General features: G+C 42.7%; 2 protein-coding genes across 4 annotated transcripts in view; both read right to left on the bottom strand.

Moving 5' to 3' along the window:
* Nucleotides 1–2064: 2064 nt before the first annotated feature.
* VEGFD (vascular endothelial growth factor D) lies at nucleotides 2065–16703 on the bottom strand. The gene is made up of 7 exons (XM_083438971.1): nucleotides 16002–16703; nucleotides 9460–9670; nucleotides 6429–6619; nucleotides 5725–5873; nucleotides 4429–4526; nucleotides 3033–3228; nucleotides 2065–2737 (listed from the first exon to the last, which is right to left on the bottom strand). Exons 1-7 carry the CDS (start codon nucleotides 16083–16085, stop codon nucleotides 2611–2613), a joined length of 1056 nt encoding a protein of 351 aa, XP_083295097.1. The 5' UTR covers nucleotides 16086–16703; the 3' UTR covers nucleotides 2065–2610.
* Nucleotides 16704–16961: 258 nt separating this feature from the next.
* PIR (pirin) overlaps nucleotides 16962–23590 on the bottom strand; it is a 30562-nt gene continuing 23933 nt past the window's right edge. For all 3 annotated transcript variants that reach the window (XM_083438978.1, XM_083438979.1, XM_083438980.1), the window contains exons 7-10: nucleotides 22671–22715; nucleotides 21708–21790; nucleotides 18919–18985; nucleotides 16962–17346 (exon numbers count right to left, since the gene is read on the bottom strand). In XM_083438978.1, coding sequence (XP_083295104.1) covers nucleotides 17231–17346; nucleotides 18919–18985; nucleotides 21708–21790; nucleotides 22671–22715 — 311 coding nt within the window. In that variant the 3' untranslated portion in view covers nucleotides 16962–17230. The remainder of the gene's footprint in view (nucleotides 17347–18918; nucleotides 18986–21707; nucleotides 21791–22670; nucleotides 22716–23590) is intronic.

The following is a 23590-nucleotide window of genomic DNA, read 5'->3' as shown; positions in this document are numbered from 1 at the left end:
TTCTCTTCCTGTGCAGATTTGCGCAAATTCATGTTTATTTCATCCATGTTTATTTCATCCCACTGTATTCTATTTGCATATTCCATTTTAATATTTCTTAAAAGAGGAACAATATGCCCTGTGATCTCACAAGGAAACACTACATTCAGCATTCCTAAATTTATATAGTAGTTTATTTAGGTTTGAGCTAATTTCTATGGACGTTTGCATAGAACATTTTCTTTTAATTCATAGGTTTCGAAGTTGCAGTGTTTTAGGAACCTGTTAATAATGTCTGGACAACACTAGGTGGAGCTATTGGAATACAATATTTTCCTGTGTAATCTGTCACAGTGTGTCAGGCCAAAAGAAAGGTTTATGCCTGCTTACCGTAGTCTAGACCAATTTACATCCACAAGACATTAATGAAAGTGGTCAGTTAATTGCCCTTAACACTAAAAGGAGATTAGCCCATATATGATAATTTGCTGCAAGCTACTGCAAAAAAATTGCAAGCCATTATCATTGCATGAATTTCAGGTCCCCAAAATTGCAATTCTGTGAAAGCCATTTTCCAAATTGCATTTAACTCCCCCATCTACCTCATCACAAGTGAGTCTTATGGAGAAAGAGGACCATTTGGACAAATGTCAAACCACTTTGTGAGGGGGGAAAAGCTTAGTGCTTGTTTTTTCCACAGCCTTCTTTAGTGATGCCAGAATTGAACCTGGTACATTTTATTCTTTATTTATTGAGTTTATATATCGCCCTATACCTAGGGGTCTTACTACCGTGCCTTACTACTAAGATACAGTCCTTTCCCTTAAAGAAGCTAGTATTAGAAAAACACAGTACTGGCTTTCTCGGCCGCCAAACCTTTAAACCAGAGGCAAGGAACCTGTGCCCGTTCATGGCAGACCCAGCCAACAGAGCCAAAGGGAGATTTCCATCCAACTGCAAATAGCAGACTTGGGGTTGGGAGCAGGATCCAATTCCGATCATGGCTGCGGTGGAGGCAAAAGGTTCAAGCTCCCATCCCCACACGGCATAGTCCTGATCTACTGCATTATTCTCCTTATGGCCTCGGTCCATATATATCCAACTGATCACTCACACAGGTGAGGGAGGGCCTCCTGTAAATACCACTGTTATCAGCAGGTCCCTTCCGCACAATGGAAGAATCACGCCTTTAGTGCTGTGATGTCTTCTGTCAGGGAGAGGCAAACGGGAAAAGATGAAAGGACAGAAACCAGCAGTTATAGAGAGCCTAAAGAGATTATCAGCAGCCTGTCGTCTGACAGTGGGTCTGACGTAGAGGGGGAGGAGGATGAGCCTGGAACAAGTCATTCTGTACACAGAGGAAGTCAGGGGAGGGGTTTTCGCAGACTTGCATGCTGGGTACGGAAAAGGAAGAAGAAAGATTAGAGGCGTCAACTGCGCAACAACGGGACGGATGCTAATTGAAACTCTGGAGATGTACGTGTGAACTTTGTCAAATAAATCAAATAGTTTGGAACTGGCTGGGAGCCCGGAGTCTTATCTACGCCAGCTGGACAGCATTAAGCCTATGACATCTTCCCTGTGGAATTCCCTCCCCTTGAATATGAGGAAGGTGCCATTTTTGACGCCTTCTCAGCACCTGCTTAAGACCTTCCCTCCTGTTAAGTTGAGATCTTTCCTCATCCACATCTGTACTGGAATTGTTTTTAAGGTAATTTTATTGCTGCATCTCTTGTTGTTTGCCATCCTAGGCTCCTTTGGGAGGAAGAGCGGGGTGTGAAGTAATAAAAAGGCTAATTGCAATGCAGATGAGTGGTTTTGGAGAGGATTACATCTGGAGGGAAGGGTGAAACCTCCCCTCCTTCTCCCTAGCATCAAATTAAAAATCCCCTGCCGCAGGAATAGCATTTAGCTTCACCCCAAGTCTTACCACATGAGTAGTAGAACAGAATTCTTTAAAAAGGAGGAGTGTGGGGACACTTCTATGCCATGTCTATGGAATGAAAGGATGCACATGAAAACCTCTAGTCATAGTTCATTCCTTCTGACCAAGCTTGCAATAGAAATTATACACGTCAATGCATATTAATTAATAACTGGTGCCTTTATTTTTCTATATACATTTTAAATATGGCACATCAGACAGTAGTTCTAGGATAAACCCAAATAATAAAACACAGACAGACAGTAGATCGAATCATTCAGTGCTGAACGCATTAGGGAACCAACTTTTAGAAGGCCTGGAAAAGTCGGTCTAAAAAGAAATATGACCAATAAGCAGGTTGAAGGCATAGAACTATTCTCTGCATTTCAAAGTTGCTTAGTAAAGATATCCCCATTGCTTCTAACATGCCACTTTCTTTTTCATACAACATCAATGAACGTAGGTCTTTCTGGTAGTCCATTACAGAACAAGGATGAAGTTTGTTGTAGCATATATCAGCGGTCAGGTGGCAATGCCCTTGCAGATCCATTCGTCATCTTAATAACAAAGACAGACTGGATTTTAATTGTATTTTTTAGCAGTAAAGCCACCCGTATCCATGATTATTATTATTTAACAGTCGATGGCGGGCAGCCATTTTGCAAAGCAGTGTGGCAGTGGTAGTACAGGAGATAACAAAAGCTCAGTCATGGTGTTTCTCTGCTTTGGGACCCGTGAGGACTTCTTCCCCCTCTTGGGCGGCAACAGTGCCTCGAGCACGCCGGCCGAGCGGTTGGGCACATTCTGGCTTGGAATGGGCATTTGTCTTCACAGCTGTTTGAAGACAATAAGTCAGAGAAGACAATGTGGTAAGTACACCCTTCTGTTCCATGGAGTATGTACAGGAACGCATGAAAAGACTATGTCTATTGTGATCATGTGAAGGGAGGGACAGAATGGCTCCACATTGCATGGAGGATCTTCATTCATTATCATTTTGCTAAACAGGAGATTTACGTTCTACACAAGCCCTATCATTTAGTACAAATTTCAACCCAGGGTGGGAATCAATCAACCTGGCTGTGGACCAAGCATGCCTCTTTGAACTCCAATGTGAAGGAAGGCTTACCTGCATGTTTCTGCATTAAACTCCTTGTGTTTCTGAAGGCAGCTGTCTTGGTTCTCCGTACACAAGTAACAGCTGCAGTTCTCTTTGTTCTGAAATAAATTGCCAGCGCATTTCCATTTACAGATGCACTCACAATTTTCCTCATCAAAGTTCATATTTGGTGCACACATCGCAAGTTCAGCAAGTGGAGGGAGTCCTGGCACATGTTTTGGAGGAAAGAAAGAGAGAGAGAGAGATTTATAAACCTCCCCACCCTCTTCCAAAAATGTTGGCACCTCATCATTTCACTATACGTCACAGATATAGGGTATCACTGTCACTCAAAGGTAATATCCTGCAGCTGTACAGCAAGACTTGAACTTAACCTATAAAATGCACTATTTATGGCACTGTGCGTCCAGAAATCTGAACTCCTATCAACCTACAGTTAAAACTATGGAGCTGATATTCTAGCAGAAATAAACAGAGTCTGTATGGATACGTACTTTAAAAGTCATGACAGCAATATACATGCATTTAAAGTGTACCGTACACCCCAAGTATTCTAGGAGCTGCAGTTCCCCCCTGCAGCACTATGTGTATGATGTATACACAGCCATATTCTAGTTGGTTTTTTTCCCCCAGTTGGGATCTAAAGAGTTAGTTTAGCCTGGGTTTGCAGGCTTTTTGCCTTCCCCCTTTTGAATAGAAGACCCTAATGACAATTTCACAAACTCCTCCTTAGTTTCTCCCACATGGTTTGCTTTGTGGCATGGGGTGGCGTGGTTGTTTAGGAAAAACAAAGTGCAAAGCACCCTTGAACATCTGGCGCTAGCTGTGCAGCGCTTCTGTTCCAGGTCATTAATTGCAATCACAATTATCTGGAGTTGCTTCTCTTCCCAGGGGTGGGGCAGTATTTGTCTCAGCAATGGCTAGAAATCACTTGGTAAGTATTTTCTTCCCACCCGCTTTGAACATCAGGTTCTCATGCCATATCATAAGGAAATTGCTCTTGAAACTTGCCCGGATTTTACTATCTTTCCAGGTGCACATAGCCTAGGATAATCAATGATGATGATGATGATGATAATTCCGCTGTGCATGTGAAGTTGGGTGGGAGAATCTGGGAGGAGGAGAAATGCTTTGCTTCAATTGAAGGAGTGTTACTTCTGTCTGACTGAGCTTCTCATTTCAGTTTATTCTAATAAAAGCAAAATGCTTTTAACTACCAATCTGCCCAGATTTACTCTTTTGTTCCTGGATGCAGAGTTACAGAAGCGGGGGGGGGGGGGGGAGATCATCTCCACCCACCTATTTCAGTTTGATAATGTTGTTATTCATAATGTTGTTATGTTGTTCTTTTAACTGGTCCAGATTTCAATATTAAAGTGAGTATATAAGTAGTACTAGTATATACCTTCCCTTCTGCCAGGACGATCTTTGTCTACAACACATTCACATTTATCGCTGTCCCACATCCAGCCACTATGACACAGTTTGTTTATTTGGGGACAACTAGAAGAAAACAAAAGGCCAAATAAATATGTGAAGAACACATTTAAAAAGTAACTGATGTATACACACCGCTTCGTTATATATTTCTTATGGAAGTGTGGTATATATATATTCAAATAAATACATGTAAAAATGGCATTTGAGAGCCAGCTTGCTGGGGGGGGGGGCTGGTCAAATTAATTAAAGGTAAAGGGACCCCTGACCGTTAGGTCCAGTTGCGGATGACTCTGGGGTTGGGGCACTCATCTCACTTTATTGGCAGAGGGAACCGGCATACAGCTTCCAGGTCATGTGGCCAGCATGACTAAGCCACTTCTGGCGAACCAGAGCAGCGCACGGAAACGCCGTTTACCTTCCCGCCAGAGCGGTACCTATTTATCTACTTGCACTTCATGCTTTTGAACTGCTAGGTTGGCAGGAGCAGGGACCGTGCAACGGGAGCTCACCCTGTCACGGGGATTCGAACCGCCAACCTTCTGATCGGCAAGCCCCAGGCTCTGTGGTTTAACCCACAGTGCCACCCGTGTCCCTACACCTAGTCAAATACATTAAACCAGGGTTCCTCAATTTGGTGCCTTCCACATATTTTGGATTACAATTCCCATCACCCCCAGCCAGCACAAACATGCTGCATGAAGCAGATGGTAGTTATAGCCCAGAACATCAGGAAGGTACCAAGTTGGGGAAGGCTGAGTTAAGCAGACAGATGGCACATGGCCGTGGTGTATTGGGGCTCAGAGTCTGTTGAGAAGCTTCTGCATTTAGAGACGTGCCTTAGGAACTTGGACCAGAAGTCTCATTGCCGTCAAAGGAACAGTTCAAGGAATTAAATTTGCTAAGTCATCAAACTGGGGCCTCGATACATTCCAACTGCCTGCTGTTTATTAATTTGCCACAGCTGCTTCTGACAGTTTTGACTCTCTTTTTTTAAAAAATGTAAATATTAAAGATGCCATAGTAATTAAAAAATGCTGCTAGAAGAGAAGTCTATATGTTATGTAACATGTTTCTACATTGTTTTTCCAAGCAGTCATTAACTTTTCTTTGTAGCATTGAAAAACATACTTTTTAAAAAACATCGGATAACCACCGATCTTAGAACAAAGCATACAGTTCATGAACACTCAGAAAAGCTTCATGACTGATTGTGTGTCTTTAAAAAAAATGGGACAGAGAGAAGACTGACTGCTCATCTTACCTATCCTCTTCTGGATATTGAACAGATCTTCGTATGATGGTGTACGATGGGCGCTGAGCATTTGTTAAGCACTTGCAACTGGTGTGGTTTGCAATTTTGACTTGAATCGGATCTGGCACATTTGTTAAAGGAACTGAAATCTCAAACAGCTGGAAAGATGAAATACAGCATTTTTCACTACTATTAAAACACATCATTAGATAGCCTCCCCTCATTGTTAAATAGCCTCCACATTTCCTGCTCAATGAAGCAAAATAGAGGATTGAGCTTCATGTTAGGAATCTTCAGTTACAATTTGCCCCTAAGGAGATGCGATGGGCATGAGTCTAACATGTACCCCATGTCCTCCTCTTCACATTGTGGAGTCTATAGTTCTACAGACTTGAGTGAATGTGGGACAGCCACACTTGCTCTGCCATGGTGAATAGATTCATAGCTATGGGGGCAACTTTCATGGCCTTGTTCTTCCCCAACATGGCGTCCTCTGCGTGTTTTGGGTTACAACTCCTATCAGCTGGGGTTGATGGGAGTTCAGCGCCAGAGGACACCCCATTGGGTGGCTGGTCTTCCTACACACACTTACTTAGGAAAGAGCTATCTACGATTCTATTCAATTAAGAGGGGCTTGCTTCAAAGTCAACCTGCATAGGATTTGACGGTTAAGGAGAAACAAACTGCAGAAGAGTAGAAAAAAGTCCAAATACCATTTTGGATATGTAAGATGTGCTGGTGTTCACGCAGCTTAGGCTCTCTTCATTGCAGCAGCCTCCGCATCTGTAGACATTCACACAAGGAGGCTTGAAGAATTTATTGGTGGCCGTGCCCAGCTCTTTGGCAACTTCCACGCAGGTCTCCCTCGGTACGCACTGAGTCCTTTGCCACTCCTCATCTATGACTGGAGAACAAGGGAGCCATTCTAAAAGCAGCAGTTGTCATCACACAACTGGACTCACCAGCTCACTGGCCTGCTCTCGGAGTCCTTCGTAGCTGTGTCAGATGCAGCACTGCACTTTGACAACATTATGACATCTGCTGTTTATTAATATAAATGAGCCAAGCGAGTTGTGCAATTAAATGCGGCAGAGTGGAGTGCTCCCTCCGCTATGGTATTCCGTTCCCATCCACCCCTGCAAAAGCCAGTCAACATTTCATGGCCATGCTCAGTCCTCCCTGGGCTGTCTGATGGGCATGGTTCTCCCATGAGTTTTCCCTGCAAAAACCTGGCACTGCTGCAAACCAGTTTGTGCTTCCTTTCTGTGTTTGGATGGTCCCCTGTTGGCCTGGAGGGATGAACACTCACCTCTGAAATGGCAATTTGGAAAGAGAGGGATCATGATCAATTATGAATTGCTTCAATCAAGGTGAGAGCTTTACCAACTGACCACCATAGCTGATGTAGTTATAATTTCTCCCCTTATCCTTTCTGTACCTTACAATGTGTTCTGTAAAACTCAGATATGATAGGTTCTATCATCAGCCCCCTTAGAGGTGCAGGACTGACGTGCACCTCATGATCTGCCAGATCCCACAGTGCTGCCCAACACTGATTATCCAATGCCATCATGGGATCCAGCTTGGGGTGACATGAAGCTTATGAATACCAGTTGCAGGGACTCACAATTGAGGAGAACATGGTGACCTTCAGGCCCTGCTTGTGGGTTTCTCCAAGACATCTGGTCGGGTCACTGTGAGTTCAGGATGCTAGACTGCACTGGGCCCTTGGCCTGATCCAGTCAAGCTCTTCTGATGTAATTGGCCAGAAAAAGGGTGGGAATAATGTCTGGCCTTCTCCTGACCTTTTAACACCTATCTGATGAGCTCAAAGGGGGCAGGTGAATCTTTTCATAACATGGTGACAGAGGTTATGACCTGCTCTTTGGTCACCTGATCAAACGGCTGTTAAAAGGGACAGCTATAAGGGCCAGTTCAGGAATTAGCAACCCTTGGTCTAACTACAAAAATGCAGATGCCACAGCACACCCGTAGGGTATGACCAGAGCCCATGGCATCCTTTCCAATGTTTTAGTCTCTGTTTCTTCCTCTCTTTGTAAGAACAGATGTCCAGGAAGCTCCTGCCCAGAAAAGTCCAAGCTGATAAAGTGTTTTACATCAGGGCACACCTAATAAAAACAGGCATTTGAATGTTTCTGCATTTCAAGCTGCTGTTGGCACATTCCTTTTAAATATTGTTGTCTGTTTGCATTTTTCCTTGCAGTGGAAAAAATGCTTTGTTTAGAGCAGCATTGCTTGAACTGTGCTGTGAGTGGAAACAAAGACAAATACCTAGTTTTGTGCAGAAAATCTAAAGAAGTCTGTGGCAGGCTTAGAGGACATTCCTCCTCTTTTTGGTCTCCTTTGGTATGTAAGGCCACTGCCCATATTGCACTCAGCACATGTGAGACAGGATGCCTGATACAGATCTTGCAACAATGGGTTTGACACCTGTCTGCACTTCAGACTCAGAACTTCGATCAAGCACCATATCAGCACATTACATTTTTGGTTTTGGCTTCTTCAGGGTGTGAATTTGCAAGTTTGTAGACACCTTTCTAGGTGATCACATTAAATCATGGAATAAATGCTCCATGGCTTCTGCATTTCTTCCAGGGATCCATGCAGCTTCTCCCAGGGTAGCACCCCAAGCAAAAAAAATGCCCATTGCTTTATTGCCAACAAAATGTCATTTTCTCCCAGCCAAACAAGCACCACAAACACGATTGTGGGATGCTTTCGGTATAGTGGCTATACTATATCAATACATATTGGATAGTGTCTGTGACATCTCTAGACACATGGTGAATCCTATCTGTACCATTTTTGACTTCTTAAAATATTATTTTACTTTATTTTCAAATGGATTTTTTTTTAAAAAAAGACACAGAGTGCTTCCTGCTTGTATCATTCAGAGCACTGACATAACATTCTAAACAAGGAACAGACCCATCAGCAATGTGTGTGTGTGTATACTTCAGGCACAAAAACAAAACACATATAACAACCTGCCTTTCCCATAAAAACATGGGTGGCCTGAGACCTTTTGGCACCTGAGGAGAAACATCTCGCAAAAGTATGGATAATTTGGATGGTTAAAACTTGGATAAGTATTGATATGCAGTTATACATATTATTAGGGATGGGGGGAAATTCAGGAGATTCAGAGCAATCTCAATATATGGATCTTGAATTATTTTTTTATGTGTGTTTATATTTGTTAAAAATAAAATAAAAAAACTTGCACACAAAAAAGAGAAACGTCTCACAGCCGCCACCCCCCCCACACACACCCCAGATGCGAGCGCAAACTCTGTAAGTCTTCCTCATCGGACCAGAGTATGGGTGGTGGTGAGGAAAGATCCTTTCTTGATTTCCACTTCCTGCCCAGTAGTGGAGTTACCATTGGCTCTTCCCTTCAGAAGAAGCTGATGCAAAGCCCCACCACACTGCCCAGTGAGGGGGACGAATCTCCCACGGACTTGTCAGCAATGCCTCTCCTCTTGCCAACTTGGTAGGAGAGGAGATGTTCTGCAGAGCTTTGCTGCCAGTCCCTCACAGCTGCTAGAGACCAGGGAGAAGACCAGTGGCAAAGCTGCGGGGTGGAAGAGGGGTGATGCTGCTTGCAGGATGCCGCCTGAGGCAGCTGCCTCACCCAGCCACATGGGTGGGTCAGCTCTGCATACTGCCCAACGTATGTCACAGTGGATCCAGAAATATTCAGTTCATAAACTGTGCACCTACCTTTTAGTATCTCAATATCATAGAAAGCAGCAGCAAATCTCGTGGAGCGATGCGAGGCTGATCTGGAATCCAGAGCGGCCATGCCCTTGAGCTTTAGCCGGCACTTCCAAAGCTTCCAGTCCTCAGAGTGGGTGATGCGAAGAAGCTCTTCCAGGCTAGCAGCTTTCCTGATCTGCTGCTCTGACCACTCCAGGGCAGAAAGTGACGTTCTCTGTAAGGAAGGAGTGGAAACCAGAAGATCAAGCCTGTGCCTATATATAAAGGTAAAGGTACCCCTGCCCGTACGGGCCAGTCTTGACAGACTCTAGGGTTGTGCGCCCATCTCACTCAAGAGGCCGGGGGCCAGGGCTGTCCGGAGACACTTCCCGGTCACGTGGCCAGCGTGACATCGCTGCTCTGGCGAGCCAGAGCCGCACACGGAAACGCCGTTTACCTTCCTGCTAGTAAGCGATCCCTATTTATCTACTCGCACCCGGGAGTGCTTTCGAACTGCTAGGTTGGCAGGCGCTGGGACCGAACAACAGGAGCGTACCCCGCCACAGGAATTCGAACCGCCGACCTTGCGATCGGCAAGCCCTAGGCGCTGAGGCTTTTACCCACAGCGCCACCTGCGTCACAGAAGATCAAGCCTGTGCCTATATATAGCCCTTAGGAAAGAAAGAGAACACATTTCTGTTGATTGTGCCAATGTAATACAGACTGCAAAAATATAGGCTTAAAAAAAATACCTCGGGCTGGGTTAAATAATTACTCTTGGATTAAAGGAGGTGTTATTTCTAAGGTTTGTAACTAAAGAATTAGTTACAAAGGATCCCAGATCAACAGCCCATGGTTTTTCTATTATTTATTTATTAACTAAATTTATATACCACTCTTCATCCAAGCATCACAGGTCAGTTTACAATATAAAAACATAAAAATACATAGCATACTAACAACAAAAGCAATAAAAGCCATTGGTTGTTTAATTAGCCAAGGGTCTGGTAGAAGAGGAATGTTTTTGCCTGGTGACCAAATATATGTAATGAAGGCACCAGGTAAGCTTCCCAGGGGAGAGCATTCCACAAATGGGGAGCCACCAAAGGAAAGGCCTGTTTTCGTGTTACCGCCCTCCAGACCTCTCCTGGAAGAGGCACACAAAGAAGGGCCTCCGATGATGGTTGCAGGGTCTGAGTCAATTCATACGGGGAGAGGTGCTCCTTGAGATACTGCTGGATAAATGATCCAAAATGTCAGGAGTCTGTCCCTTGTTCAAATCTGATCAAGAATTACTAATCATAGAAAAGAAATATGAAGAATTCCCCTAGCATAACAAGAAGTGCATTGGGATAAACAAACATATATCCAGTCAGTAGAATCATGAAGAACTGACTTACAGTAGCCATGAAAAACATTCAACAATGTCCCTTTTTCCCCAAGGCTAACATTTTACAGTTAACTTGATCTGTAAAGCATACGGTTGCATGCACAAATTGGAAGTGCTCACAGCATTAACACAGATTGTGTCTCCCTATTAGGTTCCCAGGGAGACTGCCAAGCTTTGGGTCCAGCATATAACAAGAGAGCAGTGAGAGAAGAACTGGGAGGTAGATTTAGGACCTTATGACTGTCCATTTCAGAAGACCCTATTGTCTCCTGAAGTTGCATCTGTGGTCTTCACACTCTGTGGCATTGACTCATGGGGAATTATGAATTATTTGAGGACATTAATTGAACATGGTTTGCTTTCAAGCAACCCAGGAACCGAGCTGTAGAAGCTCCTTAACCTGGCACACACACACACTGGCATGTGGAAGATGTTTATGACCAAGCAGTACCAAAAATATCAATCTAGGAGATACAAGAACCTGGCTGGTGGCTCCAGCCACTTTCCCCCCCAAAATGGATATATACAATAGCTGAAAGCAACTCATACAGTGGTATCTCGGGTTACATACGCTTCAGGTTACATACGCTTGAGGTTACAGACTCCGCTAACCCAGAAATAGTGCTTCAGGTTAAGAACTTTGCTTCAGGATGAGAACAGAAATTGTGCTCTGGCGGCACAGCAGCAGCGGGAGGCTCCATTAGCTAAAGTGGTGCTTCAGGTTAAGAACAGTTTCAGGTTAAGTACGAACCCCCAGAACGAATTAAGTACTTAACCCGAGGTACCGCTGTATTTCCTTAGCTACTGTGTCTTGGGATTTTTGTTTTCGGTTTATTGTAACAGCTTGGCGCATCGTTAAAAACCAAGTAAAACACACAATGGTATTTCTTGTGAACTTTGAAGCACCGGAAAGGGAGGGCATATCTTTCTACTTATTTTCATGAATAAAAAAGGCCTGGGCTGGATAAAGCTCTCCTAGTTCCCTTTACCTTCCCCACTCCCCCTCAAAGTGATAAGTACATCAAGGACATGCAGTGGGATGTTAAAAAACATGTGCTTTTTATCTGCTCTTGCTGTTTTAAAAACATGGTGCATGGTAACAGCCTAAAAGAGAGGGCTCTCTTTCAAGACTTACCAAAGAAGAATGGCACTCCCCAGGGGAATTGACAGGATCAATTTTCCGGAATATTTTGACCACATTTATTTTATGTAGAAACCGTTGCTCATCGTGACTTTTAGTCACAAGGAATTGAGAGGAGCAGGGGGTTCATAAAGCCAATAAATATGCTCATTGACAACATGTGTACTTTACAAAATTTCTCAACTCCTAAGGAAATAAATATTCACAGCACATGCCATGAAATGTAATTTGTGGCGGTAGCCCTGGAACATTGGGCTGTTTCCAATTGCTGTATTAAATAAAAAATAACTTTGATCTCTCAAATTTTGCTAATTAAGCAGGCATGTAAATAGAGAATATCCCCATAGCTAATCAGTTGAGCTGTGTTGAGGTGGCCTGGCTATTTACTGGGTTAGAGCAGAGTTTGTTATCTGGCCACCTAGGGATAGGAGGAGAAATTAAATTCAGTGCACATTTAAATCGATCAAGTTTTCACTTTCTGAAACAATAAAAGAACTAAAACATAGACATCCTTTAAAATTCGTACTTACCTGAATTTTGTGATGCAGCACTCCATAGAATTGTAGAGTTGGAAGGGACCACAAGGGTCATCTAGTCCAACCAACTGCTGCAATGCAGGAATCTTTTGCCCAGTGTGAGTCTCGAACCCATGACTCTAAGATTAAGAGTCTCATGCTCTATCAACCGAGTTATTCTGAGTTCCCACCAAACTATGTTTACAACAAAGCATACTTAAGGGGAAGGTGGGCATAAAATGAATATATTAGAAGGGGGGGGAGACAAAAATAATAATGTGGGGACACTGTTTGCAAAAATGAATACATTAGTCAAAACTGCATACAAAAAAAATAGGCCACTTGACTATCCAAGCCTGGAAGTCCGATTTGGATCCCTAAAAAGTTCAGTGCTTCCTTCTCCCCTAGGGCAGAAGAAACATCTTGAAGAAACTGTCTCTTACAGATTTGGCTTTGCCAAACTTCCCCTTGTAGCTCTTTCTGGAACAGCTGCCTGGGAGAAAAAAAGCTCTCAATAATCAGCCTGAATCTTCTTTGCTCAGTGAACACATCCATAGGGTCAATTACCTTTTTAAGGCAGATGGAGATATACCGCAAACGTCCTGGCTTTGGTCAAAGGAAAGCCTGGACATTGGCTCTGAACTCCTGCTTGGAACCAGAAAGAAGTGGGGAGTGGAGAGCGACATCGGGAATGGGATAAATATCACCATTGGGATTCTCTGCCGCTATGGATCCTTACACCTGAGGCGATCGCCTCACCTTGCCTCATGGGTGGGCCGGCCCTGGGTGTCACTTCCTTACATTAGGTTCACAAATGCTAAGAGGAGAGAACCCTGAAGCTACTTTGCCCAGACAAGAGCCTCTCCTCTCTCACACACAGTGTTTCTTCTGCCTTGCTGCTTCCTGGAGATGATTAAATTCCACTTTCTCCCACCCGGTGCCTGCTGGCTACTCTCCCTACCCAACAAGAGAGGCATTGTTCTGTCTCTCCAAGCTCTCACCTTTTCCAAAACTTCCTCTGTGGTCTCTCCATCTATTGGCCCAAGCATGTGGGAGGAGCTCTGCTTGAACTGGGCCAAACCAGAGCAGCTGTTTTTACAGGTCAGGGGCAATGCCAAAGCAATGGTTCCTCTTCTTTCCCAGAGGGTGCAGTATCTGGCCTTTTGTGAAGTAATGGAGTTGAGTGCCAAGCCCAGCATTTGGGGGCTACAGGAACAGCAACACTACATAAGAGAGAGCCAACTATATAGGCACTCCCGCTGGACTTGACTGCCTCAGGTATGCAGCACTGAGCTGTATTTAAACTCCAACACCTCTGGTCCTAACGCCACACACAGAGGCAGATCCTCTCTCTTTGTCTAATGAAACACAGGCTTCAACTTGCTGTCATACTGGGACCAAGCCCATGTTAGTTAGGCAGGTTACAGTCATTGTGTAAAGTTCAGGAAATCTCTCTCTCTCTCTCTCTCTCTCTCTCTCACACACACACACACACACACACACACACACAATGCTGTTGTAATATGATACGGTGAGGGAAACCAACACATTTTGCCATACACTGCTGGGAAATTTTAAAACAGGCCCCCCCAAAGGCAGACCAGATGAGTCTCGGGGTGTCATCCAGCAGGGATCTTCTTATGTTCTAAAAGGGAATTCTGCACATAGGTGCTTCAAGGCACTTGCCCTACAGAAAGGACATAATTTAAGCTTGGGCTCTTCTCTGTAGCATAAAGATCCCTGCCAAGAGGATTGTGAAGCCAGTCCAGTCTATCAATCTACTTCACACCAAGCTGCCCATAGTTCTACATGAAAGAAGAGCTGCTTGATGTCGCTGAGATTTAGAATAACCTGCCACTCAAACTGTTTCATAGCACTTTTGAGCCACAGGCTGCAATTCTGTACTCACTGACCTGGAAATAAGCCCCCTGCAATTCAATGGGGCTTTCTTCTGAGTAGGCAGGTATAGAATTGCATCAGCTGAAATATATTCCAAACTATAGAAAAATCAGAAAATAATAGGTAGCGGTACTTGATGTAAAAAATTTCAAACAAATTTAACAGAAAGCACAAAATAGCCTTTTCTCGTTCCTGTGTAGAAATCATTGGCAGCCCAATCCTTATGCAAGGACAGTCAACAGTGGAGCCCACTCCCAAGCAATTATGCATAGCATTTGCAGCCTTAATTTTATTAACAATAAATGTATTTTGATAAAAGGAAATCATTTCATAGACAATAGCAGAAAGGCTGACTTCTACTATAGCAGGAAGAAATGATTATCCTCTCTTTCCTTTTAGTTTGACCTATACAGTATATCCATGTTGCTTCTGCAGTATAATTGGCATTATATCATTGTACTGCAGAAATACCCTGGGGCCTGGCTGATTCACATTTTTGCCAAATGCCAGCAGTTGCATTCCCGCCCCCCTCCCCATTAATGTGAACATAACAAGATTCTTGCCTGAATCTTCAATTCAGTTTTCTGATTTACTGAAGAAGCTAACAGTAGAATGTAACAAGTTAAGGAAATGAGGAACACTGATACCTTTTCTAAACTTTCAAAGTCTCGTAAATATGCTATTTACACAATGAAGTTGTAAGGGAGGCTAGAATATTATCTTTTGAAAGCTTACACCATGAACCAACCTTAGAAGGCATTTCCCATATCAGATCTGGCAAAGAATTACTTCTCAAACCATATGGGAATTCAGCCTTAATTATTCAGACTGGATTGGTACATTATACAGCAGTAGGGAGTTTCTCTAATCACACACACATACATTTGACAATGTCCTGGAATGACAAAAACTTCTAGGAACTAGATATTAAAGGGCAGTAGCAAATACGTTATTTGGGAACAGTATTTAAAGCCTAATTATTTTCAAAGTGGATCCGTGCAAAAACAGAGTGACTGGTCAAGAAGACAACCTTCCTAATCTTGCCAAAGAAAGGGAAGACTTACAGGTAATGCACAAATTGTTTGGAGAGATGCAGGAAAAGCAATGACTGGGGATGAAACAATTTAAGAGAAGGCTATGTTATTGCAAAAAGTTCTGTCATACTGGAATTCTCAAAAAGGTTCCCTTTGGTCATCTGCCACCGCTGGAAATGAATTATCGTTTAACACAATATGTTTTTAAGTGGCCAAAAAAGAAAAGTATCAATCAGCTGTGAATGTAGATTCATTACATTCCTGTTTTCTATATGCTCCTTAAGGCAGAAGTCAGCCAAAAGTTAAATACTATTTATTTCAATGGGTTAGTTAAATATGCACTTTAGTCTTTCCCTTGGAAATCTGGCAGGTCAGAAAAATGCTTAAATTGGCTGGACCGTGCTGTTAAATCTTCTCTGACAGTATTACATGTGTCAAAGTTGTTTATTTATGCAATATTTAAGAGTCACCCCCAGAAATAACTTAAAAAGGTGCCACTGTAGTCCGAAGATCGTTTCAGACAGGAAAACCCATGTGGTCTCGAGACTCCTATTGATGCAGACCATTCCAAAATAAAGCCCACTTACCTTTACAGATCCATGTTCAGATCCTTGCAGCAGATGTAGAAAAGACACTATAAATATGTTTACAGTTGTCCACGGCTTGTACATCCTTGTGGTTAACGTCCACACTTTGCTACACAGTTGAAGTCACACAGCTGGAGAAGAACGTTTCGAAATTCATTTCTCTATGAACTGCTATTGTTTTTAAAAATGCATACCCAGAATCTTACTCTCCACGTAAATTTAAAGAGTATTCACGAGATGTAAACAGCACAGTTAAAAAAGAAGAGTAAAATTCACTTAAACAATGTCATCTCTTTCTTGTAGGTACTTTTTAGATATAAAAATACAAAAGTTAAAAAATGTTTCCAGAAGCAGGCAACTACAGGTCCCAGTCTATTAAAAAAAATAATCAATCCATCTCCCACCTGGACACAAAGAGAAACTCAATATTAATTCGTGGTCCAGGAAAGGTTAAAATCTGCTGAGGGGGTTTGGTGCTCCATGTTACAAGCTTCCTTTTAAGACGGCAGTAGAACGGCCGATGCTTTGAGCTAGAGAGAGCTGTAATCCAACTCTCTGTATTTAAACTTTTTTTCACAGCCTTCATGGAAGCCTGCAGAAGCCTGCGTCTTAAATCTGATACAGACACTGGCAGAAAACAAGAGTCACATGTTGGCTCCTATCCCATTCTGTCCCTACCAATCGTGTAGCATTTACTAAACTAACCGATGCAATGTGTGCCACCATTATTTTAAGAGGTATTACCTGAAACATGAAACTTCAGCACATGGTCTTACAAAGTATACATACTACAATAGGTGCACTCCTACAGCTACACACAGACACACACAGACACACACAGACACACACACACACACACACACCCCTTTCCTTTACATTTTCTGTGTTGTAAGGATTTTAACAAAACCATTTCATTTATTAAAGCAGTGCTTTTACAAATAAAGAGCATGAGACTGTACATTTTAGATGAAAACATTTTTTATTACAGAAAAACAGAACGTTTAGATATCATGTATATCTCAGAGTAATAAAAATGCAGCCGTACCCGTCTACGACACACTAATAGCCAACTTTGGCTCTAGGCATACTAGAAATATTATTTGGGCTCAATCTGGCAAACCCACATGATCAGTACTAATGAAGCAAATGGAATCAGTAAATGCAGTAAAGGTGTACAGCTGCAAATGTATTTTTAAAAAGCCAGTCAGCCTGGCTTCTGCTCCCCCACGTCATTTGTTTCCAATCTTTGATTTCCAAGTGGTAGCTCTCTCAAATCCATTTCTTGCATTTCTGAAGTCATTAAAGGCTTGTTGAATTTCTTCCTGTGTATTCATCACAAATGGACCTAAGATATAGATTGCAAAATTCAGGATAGTATTTAAATATTACAGGCTTTAGGCTTTCTGTAGACGAATTCAATTTGCATCTCATTCATTTTCCTTTCTCCTCCTCCTTTTTGGTCCCCAGATTCATTCCCAAGGGCTCAGCTGCGTTGAAGGCTGGCATAGAAGTTGCACCAAATCAAAGGATTGCTGAGCGAGCAATCCTGAGTGAGTAAAGGATTGCTGAGTGAGCAATTGAGCAAGGATTGCTCAATAGCATTTGATGAAAGGTTATTCTTTTCCCTTCTTCACATTAAAGGGAAATCTTGGGGATTCCACACATGCTGGCTGTAGAAGGGGAAGATCTGGCCCTATAAATAAGGGGCAGCTAATCAATACTTTGGGTGCCTCATCAGGCCCCCAACAAAGCAATTTTTTTCTGCCCCCTGACCCCACTTATTTTGGCCACTGCAAATGAAATGAGGTAGACATGTGGGTGGAGCACAGCGCCCTGATGGGATGCAAGTCATCAGACTGGTTGGTTGATAAGGAGGAGGGCTGTGGGGTGAGCACACCCACTGCTTGTACGCAGCCCCTGATGGACTGGCCATGGGTGACTGTGGCCCTTGTACACAGACTGTTAGCTACCATGCTGTAAATGATGGAGGAGTTTGCCATGGTTTGCATCTGGTGGAGAGGGCAGAGCAAGGCAGAGGGAGGGACACATTGCTTCCAACCTTCAAGTCTTCTCTAGAACTGTTTCCACAGACACTCGCAGACAAAGGCCTGCAGATTCAGGTGAAGCAGAGGGTCCCCCCTCAGGCCACAGCACATGCAAGTTCTCAATCACTTTACATGTGTGTGCATCAAGATCACATGCACTCATACATCATGTATTTACTTGCAGGAATGCATGGACTCAACACGACTAACGTATACACATTATTCACATTGTCGTTCATAGCCATCCCCACCCATGCATTTATGTGCCTTGTACAGCACTGCATCAATGCAGGTGGCTCTATGGTAAGCAAGTTACTGAAATTCCATGGGAGTAACAGTCTCAGTTCTTCTCCACCAAACCCATCCTCCCCTTCTCACATTTTGCTTGCCAGTAGCTTTGTGCGATGGTGGTAAGATATAACTAGCAACAACAGCAAGGCCTGGCAGCTTTGAGTCCCTTTGCAAGGAGGCCGGTAACATTTATTTACTTACTTTGCTTTCCAACGTTTATACACTTCTTTTCAAAAATTTATTTACAAATCTCTTAATGCACACTGTAACACGATACAGCCTTCGACCGGGGAAATAATCTGAATGACCTGACTGCTCAAACCCCAGCCTGTTTTTCCAAGAGCAAAACACAACTGTAACAAAAGATTCCAAGCAAGGCTTCTCAAAATACAGTGATTTACAAACAGGGCATAGCCCTATAAATACCAGTGGAAGGCCAAAGCAGCAAGTCACTGATGTGGATTTTTCAACAGAAGGGCGGGGGGAGATATTCCAGAATAAAACCTGAGGTTGAAGATGAAAATACGTTCTGCATGCCCCATTTGTTTAAAAAGAAGACGACTTGTTAAACAGATATTTACCATGTTGCACTACTGGTTCCTTAATGGGCTCCCCAGCCACCAAGACAAAATGGCTCATTTCAGGATCCTAAAAGGATGAGCAGAAAGCATCCATCAGCAGCGTATAAATTACATTTTGAGAGTTTGAGATTAGATACCCAAAGCAGGAGCAAATTACAATACAGTAGATCACAAGTGTGCGGCCTCAGCATACCCTCCAAGTACCCGACTTTCCAGGGACAGTCCCAGAATTATGAAAGCCTTCCAGGTTTCTGATTTGATCCTGGAATTTTGCTGCTTTCCCCACCGCTGCCAAGCTCAGGGAGAAGAATGAGCCAGTGCTTATCCCAAGCGATGACCCATGGCCTCTCCATGTGGGCTGAACAAATGGTTAGTCGGAAGGCGAATAAACACCAAGCAAATCAGGGTGGATGCAGTATAACTGCCCCACAAAAACCCAGAATCAATGCTCGATAAAGACCAGGTACAATCTAACCTCTTGGTAAGTTTTCTGCAAGCAAGTCAGCGTGAAACCCAAATAAGCAGGTCATCTGGAAAGGGCGCTGTGCCTAAAGTGGGATTTGGATCCTATCTAAATACAATATTATGGACCACATGCAAGTTGTTATTAAATATATGGTGAATTTAAACACGTAAACAAAGGGGGCAGTTGTGCGCATTTTGCTTGGTGAGAGCTAAAGGCCAAAAACAAATAGACAACGCTTCCCCACCCAAGATTTTCCACAAGGGAACTTCCCCACCCCAACTCTTGAGCATCCCCCAGCATAACTGGGCTGAAGTTTCCGGAGAGGTAGCAGAAATTGTCACAGCAAAAATAAGTTCTCCAGCTCCTGAAAGAGTAACAAATTCATTATGGCAGAAGCCTTTGTGGACTAGAGTCCACTTCAATGGTCAGAAAATGCTTCCCAGGCTCTTCTGGTGTGTAGGGCCTCCCACTGGAACTGACAGAACTTTTTACTGTGCTGTGGCAGTTCTCCTAAGGATAAAAGAGGCATCTTAAGAATCCCACTCCTGTGTTATGGCATGTTGTAGCTTTTAAGGTAAACTACCCTGTCAAAGCAGCATTGTCTCTTCAGCAGAGGCTCATAGGGTCTGGCTGCACTGAAGATAAATTGCTGGATATTATGTAAGAAAAGAATTGCGACAGACCCTATTGTAGTCTTAGTATTGCAAAACTGTCTTGAGACATAAGGGTGTAGCCCGTACCGAAAAATAAACAAGACTTTTGAATCATGTCAGGTTCAATTTTTTTAGGAAAAGCACAAAAGCAGAAGTGGCAATATATTTTTTAGAAAGCAAATTATAACTTCCTATGATTCTGCTCACAAAATAAACTGCTCTTTCCAACAACCTAGAATATAACCTATTTTTCCAGCCCGGAGATGGTTAAGCATACAAAGAAAAGTTGGATTCTAGGGGCATGCAAAACAAACAAACAAACCAACCAACCATCTTACTCCCCAACATGAATTATACAATGATTTGTTCCTGGCTCACTGCTTTTAGATTCGTCTCTTTGCAATTTGGCAGAAGAAGGAGCCGGATCGCTGCCATTTGAGTTGTATGTCTGCCACGGCAAGTGAATGAGGCCAATGGAAACTGCACTCTCCTATATCAGTAATAACTTGAACAGATTGAAGGAGGTGCTTTTGATTCAACTTGAGCGAACACAGGAAGCTACCTTCTATTGTCAGAACACAGGACTGGTTACATCAGTGCTGGCTAAACCTTTGGTTCTTCAGATGTTGCTGGACTAAAACTCCCTTAACCCTTCAGCCAAGCTAGCTGAAGCTGGTGGAAATTCAAAGCCAATAACATCTAGAGGGCCACTCTCGTGTGCAATGATTTGCAGTGGCTGTCTAGGGTTTCAGACAAGAGTCCTTCCCTTTCCCTACCAGGAAGGGGCCCAGGAAAATTCAGCCTCAGTTCTAGGGGATCTGGGGAGCTCTTTTTGTACATACAAATATACAACATTGTTGCTGCCTCTGTTCCTTGCTCACTGGTCATGGGGTCAATAAAGTCCATTGGGCCAGCACTGGGGCACAAACCTTGTGTAGCTAGCTCCTTGCTTCATGTACAGTGATAAGTCTAGGAATAAGCCAGGCAGTTACTACGTGCTCAGCAATTCTCAACCTGTTTTGTAGGGATCAGCCAGGCAATTTCTTTGTCTGGCTGTTCTTTGAAGACTGCTATATCATAACCAGCATGTGAGAGGCTGCCTGGAGAGTTTAGATATAAAAACTCGGCCCCTCCTATGCTCCAGTGTAGCTGCACTGAATATCTGAAGAGAGAGGTGGGCAAATAATTGATCTGTATTATAGAAGTCGTCATCAAGACATTTGTTAGAAGACACACTGCTATTCAGGGCCACCTTGAGTCAGAATGTATCCCAGAATACACCTCATTTCCATTGTAGAGAACACCTGAAAGCACTCCGCAAACTGCAGTTTAAGCAGCTTGAAGGGTGCGGGGAGTAAAATACAAAGAGTAAGAATAAATGAAGCCGATGAAATCCAGTCCACTTACTCTAGTTCCACAAGAGTCAATGGGCTGTTGCAGAATAAGAGCTTCTCAAGAATTACAACCAAGCAAAAGACACTTAAACATTTAGTATAGGAAAGCAATGAAGGCAGGTTCGGCACTTCTTTTAACAGTTTAATTGGTGGTTCTTGCTAAGGCGGTTTATTTGGGATTCATTCTGACCCAGTCTACTATTGTTAAAAACCTACTGAAAGCATTCTGGGGGTGGGAGTGATGTTTTGGAGGCAGACAGATTAGTTGCAGAATACCTTGTTTTCAAACTGAATACAGTCTCCATCGTCCAGCACAGCAGTGTGGTGCGGTTCTATTTTTTGTTGAGCATCGGAAGGACCTGGAAAATGGTGTTTTTTCAAGAGGTGATTGTGCTAACATTTCCAAATAGGTACTGGCTAATTCACACTGTTTCCGAAACATATATGAATAATTAAGCCTTTCACGAAAATTTCCAGGCAGACAGCTGATCACAGAATAACTTCATTGCAAGGTAAGACTTACAATGCCCAAGCATGCAATGCTATAACCATTTACCTGATTAAGCCCCACTGAATTTGATGGGTCTTCCCTCCAAGTATAGGATTGTTCTATAAGAGGCATTTTACAGTTCTCCCTGCAATATCTGTTTTCTACTTTGAAATAAATGAGACGGCTCAGCCAGAGCATGAAACTCTTAATCTCAGGGTTGTGAGTTCAAGCCCCACATGGGTTAAAAGATCCCTGCATTGCAGGGGGTTGGACTAGATGACCCTCACGGTCCCTTCCGACTCCAATTCTGTGAAAGGATATCTAGCATCACTATGGTCCTCTGCAGATCACCGCTTCGTTACCCAACAAACAAAGCTTTCTCCAACCTGCCACAACTAAGGCATTTGCGCCACGAGGACCCTCAACAAGGGTCAACCACAGATTTATTGTTTATAGATAGGTGGGCTCACAGGCAGAGCAGCAATCTCTAGGAAATACTGTGCAGAGACCATGGTAGGCTTTATAGAGCAACCCAGCGTCATAAACCAATAGGAAGCTACCTGCTAATCTTTAAAGGCTGCAATTTTTACAGAGCAAGCAAATGCTGCCTGTTTGACATTTACAACCGTCTGAATACCATTTCGCCCCTTAAAAAAAGATCGTACTAGCTTTTGAAAATAAAAAATGGTTCTCAATAACAGAAGCAGTTTCCAGTAATCAAAACAGGGTGGAGTCAACAAGCAACTTACCAACATATACATTACCAAAGAGCGTGTAAATAAACGCTGTCCAACCTGAAATGTAAAAGGGCAAAATACTGTCAGATACATAGAAAGTTTAAACATATGGAGGCCTGTAATAGGCCATGCAAAGTTGTGATTTGCAAGGTATTGATGTGACTCTATCCATGTGTAAAGGTTCCATTTTTTAAACCATATTTTACTTATTTTCAGATGTAACATAACTAATGAAACAACATTATTACCAACCTCCCACACCTCCCCAAAGTAGAGAGACATGCACCACAGCAAAATACATTGGACTTTCCAATGTATTCATTAACTGTTTTGTTTAACAATAGGATAAACAATTAAGTTATTCCATTTTAAGAGGCTTACTGGGAGGCAACTTATTTTTTATAATATTTTTTAATTAAATTTTCTATTTTACAATCTCAAATAAACATTTTACAAACTTTAAAATATCCAATGTCTACCCTTCTTCTCTTCCCATGGTTGATTCTACGTATCATACTTCCCTGCATATTTTACTATAACCATTCAAGTAAGTTTTCCACTTTTACATCCATCAAAAATTATTTACTCTGTTGAATTTATCTTAATGCTGCCAGTGTTTTCAGCTGTATATTTCAGCTGAATACTTTCCATATATTCAATAAATGTTTTCCAGTCTTCTTTAAAGGCATGTTCTTCTTGCTCTCTTATTCTATGTGTTAAATCTGCAAGTTGTGCATATTCTGTCAACTTAAGTTGCCAATCCTCTTTAGTTGGGGCCTTACTTTCCATTTTTCAGCTAACAAAACACAGGCCACAGTTGTTGCACACATAAATAACCTTTTCTGACACCTGGGAATTTCAGTATGGGCTATCCCCAACAAAAATTACTCTGGTTGTTTTTTGGAAAGTAGTTTTAAACATTTTTTCTCAAT

The sequence above is a fragment of the Podarcis tiliguerta genome (assembly GCF_965153285.1).
Source record: "Podarcis tiliguerta genome assembly, chromosome: 4".
NCBI lineage: Eukaryota > Metazoa > Chordata > Lepidosauria > Squamata > Lacertidae > Podarcis > Podarcis tiliguerta.
The sequence above is the reverse complement of the archived record's forward strand: the minus strand, read 5'-3'. Positions and strand labels throughout refer to the sequence as shown.

Excerpts from the sequence above, each read along its gene's own strand:
- VEGFD (XM_083438971.1), bottom strand. The coding sequence starts at position 16,085 with ATGTACAAGCCGTGGACAACTGTAAACATATTTATAGTGTCTTTTCTA. Across the intron at positions 5,874-6,428 it reads CATCTTACATATCCAAAATG|CTGTTTGAGATTTCAGTTCC; the intron begins GTATTTGGACTT and ends TCATCTTTCCAG. Across the intron at positions 4,527-5,724 it reads CAATATCCAGAAGAGGATAG|TTGTCCCCAAATAAACAAAC; the intron begins GTAAGATGAGCA and ends GTTTTCTTCTAG.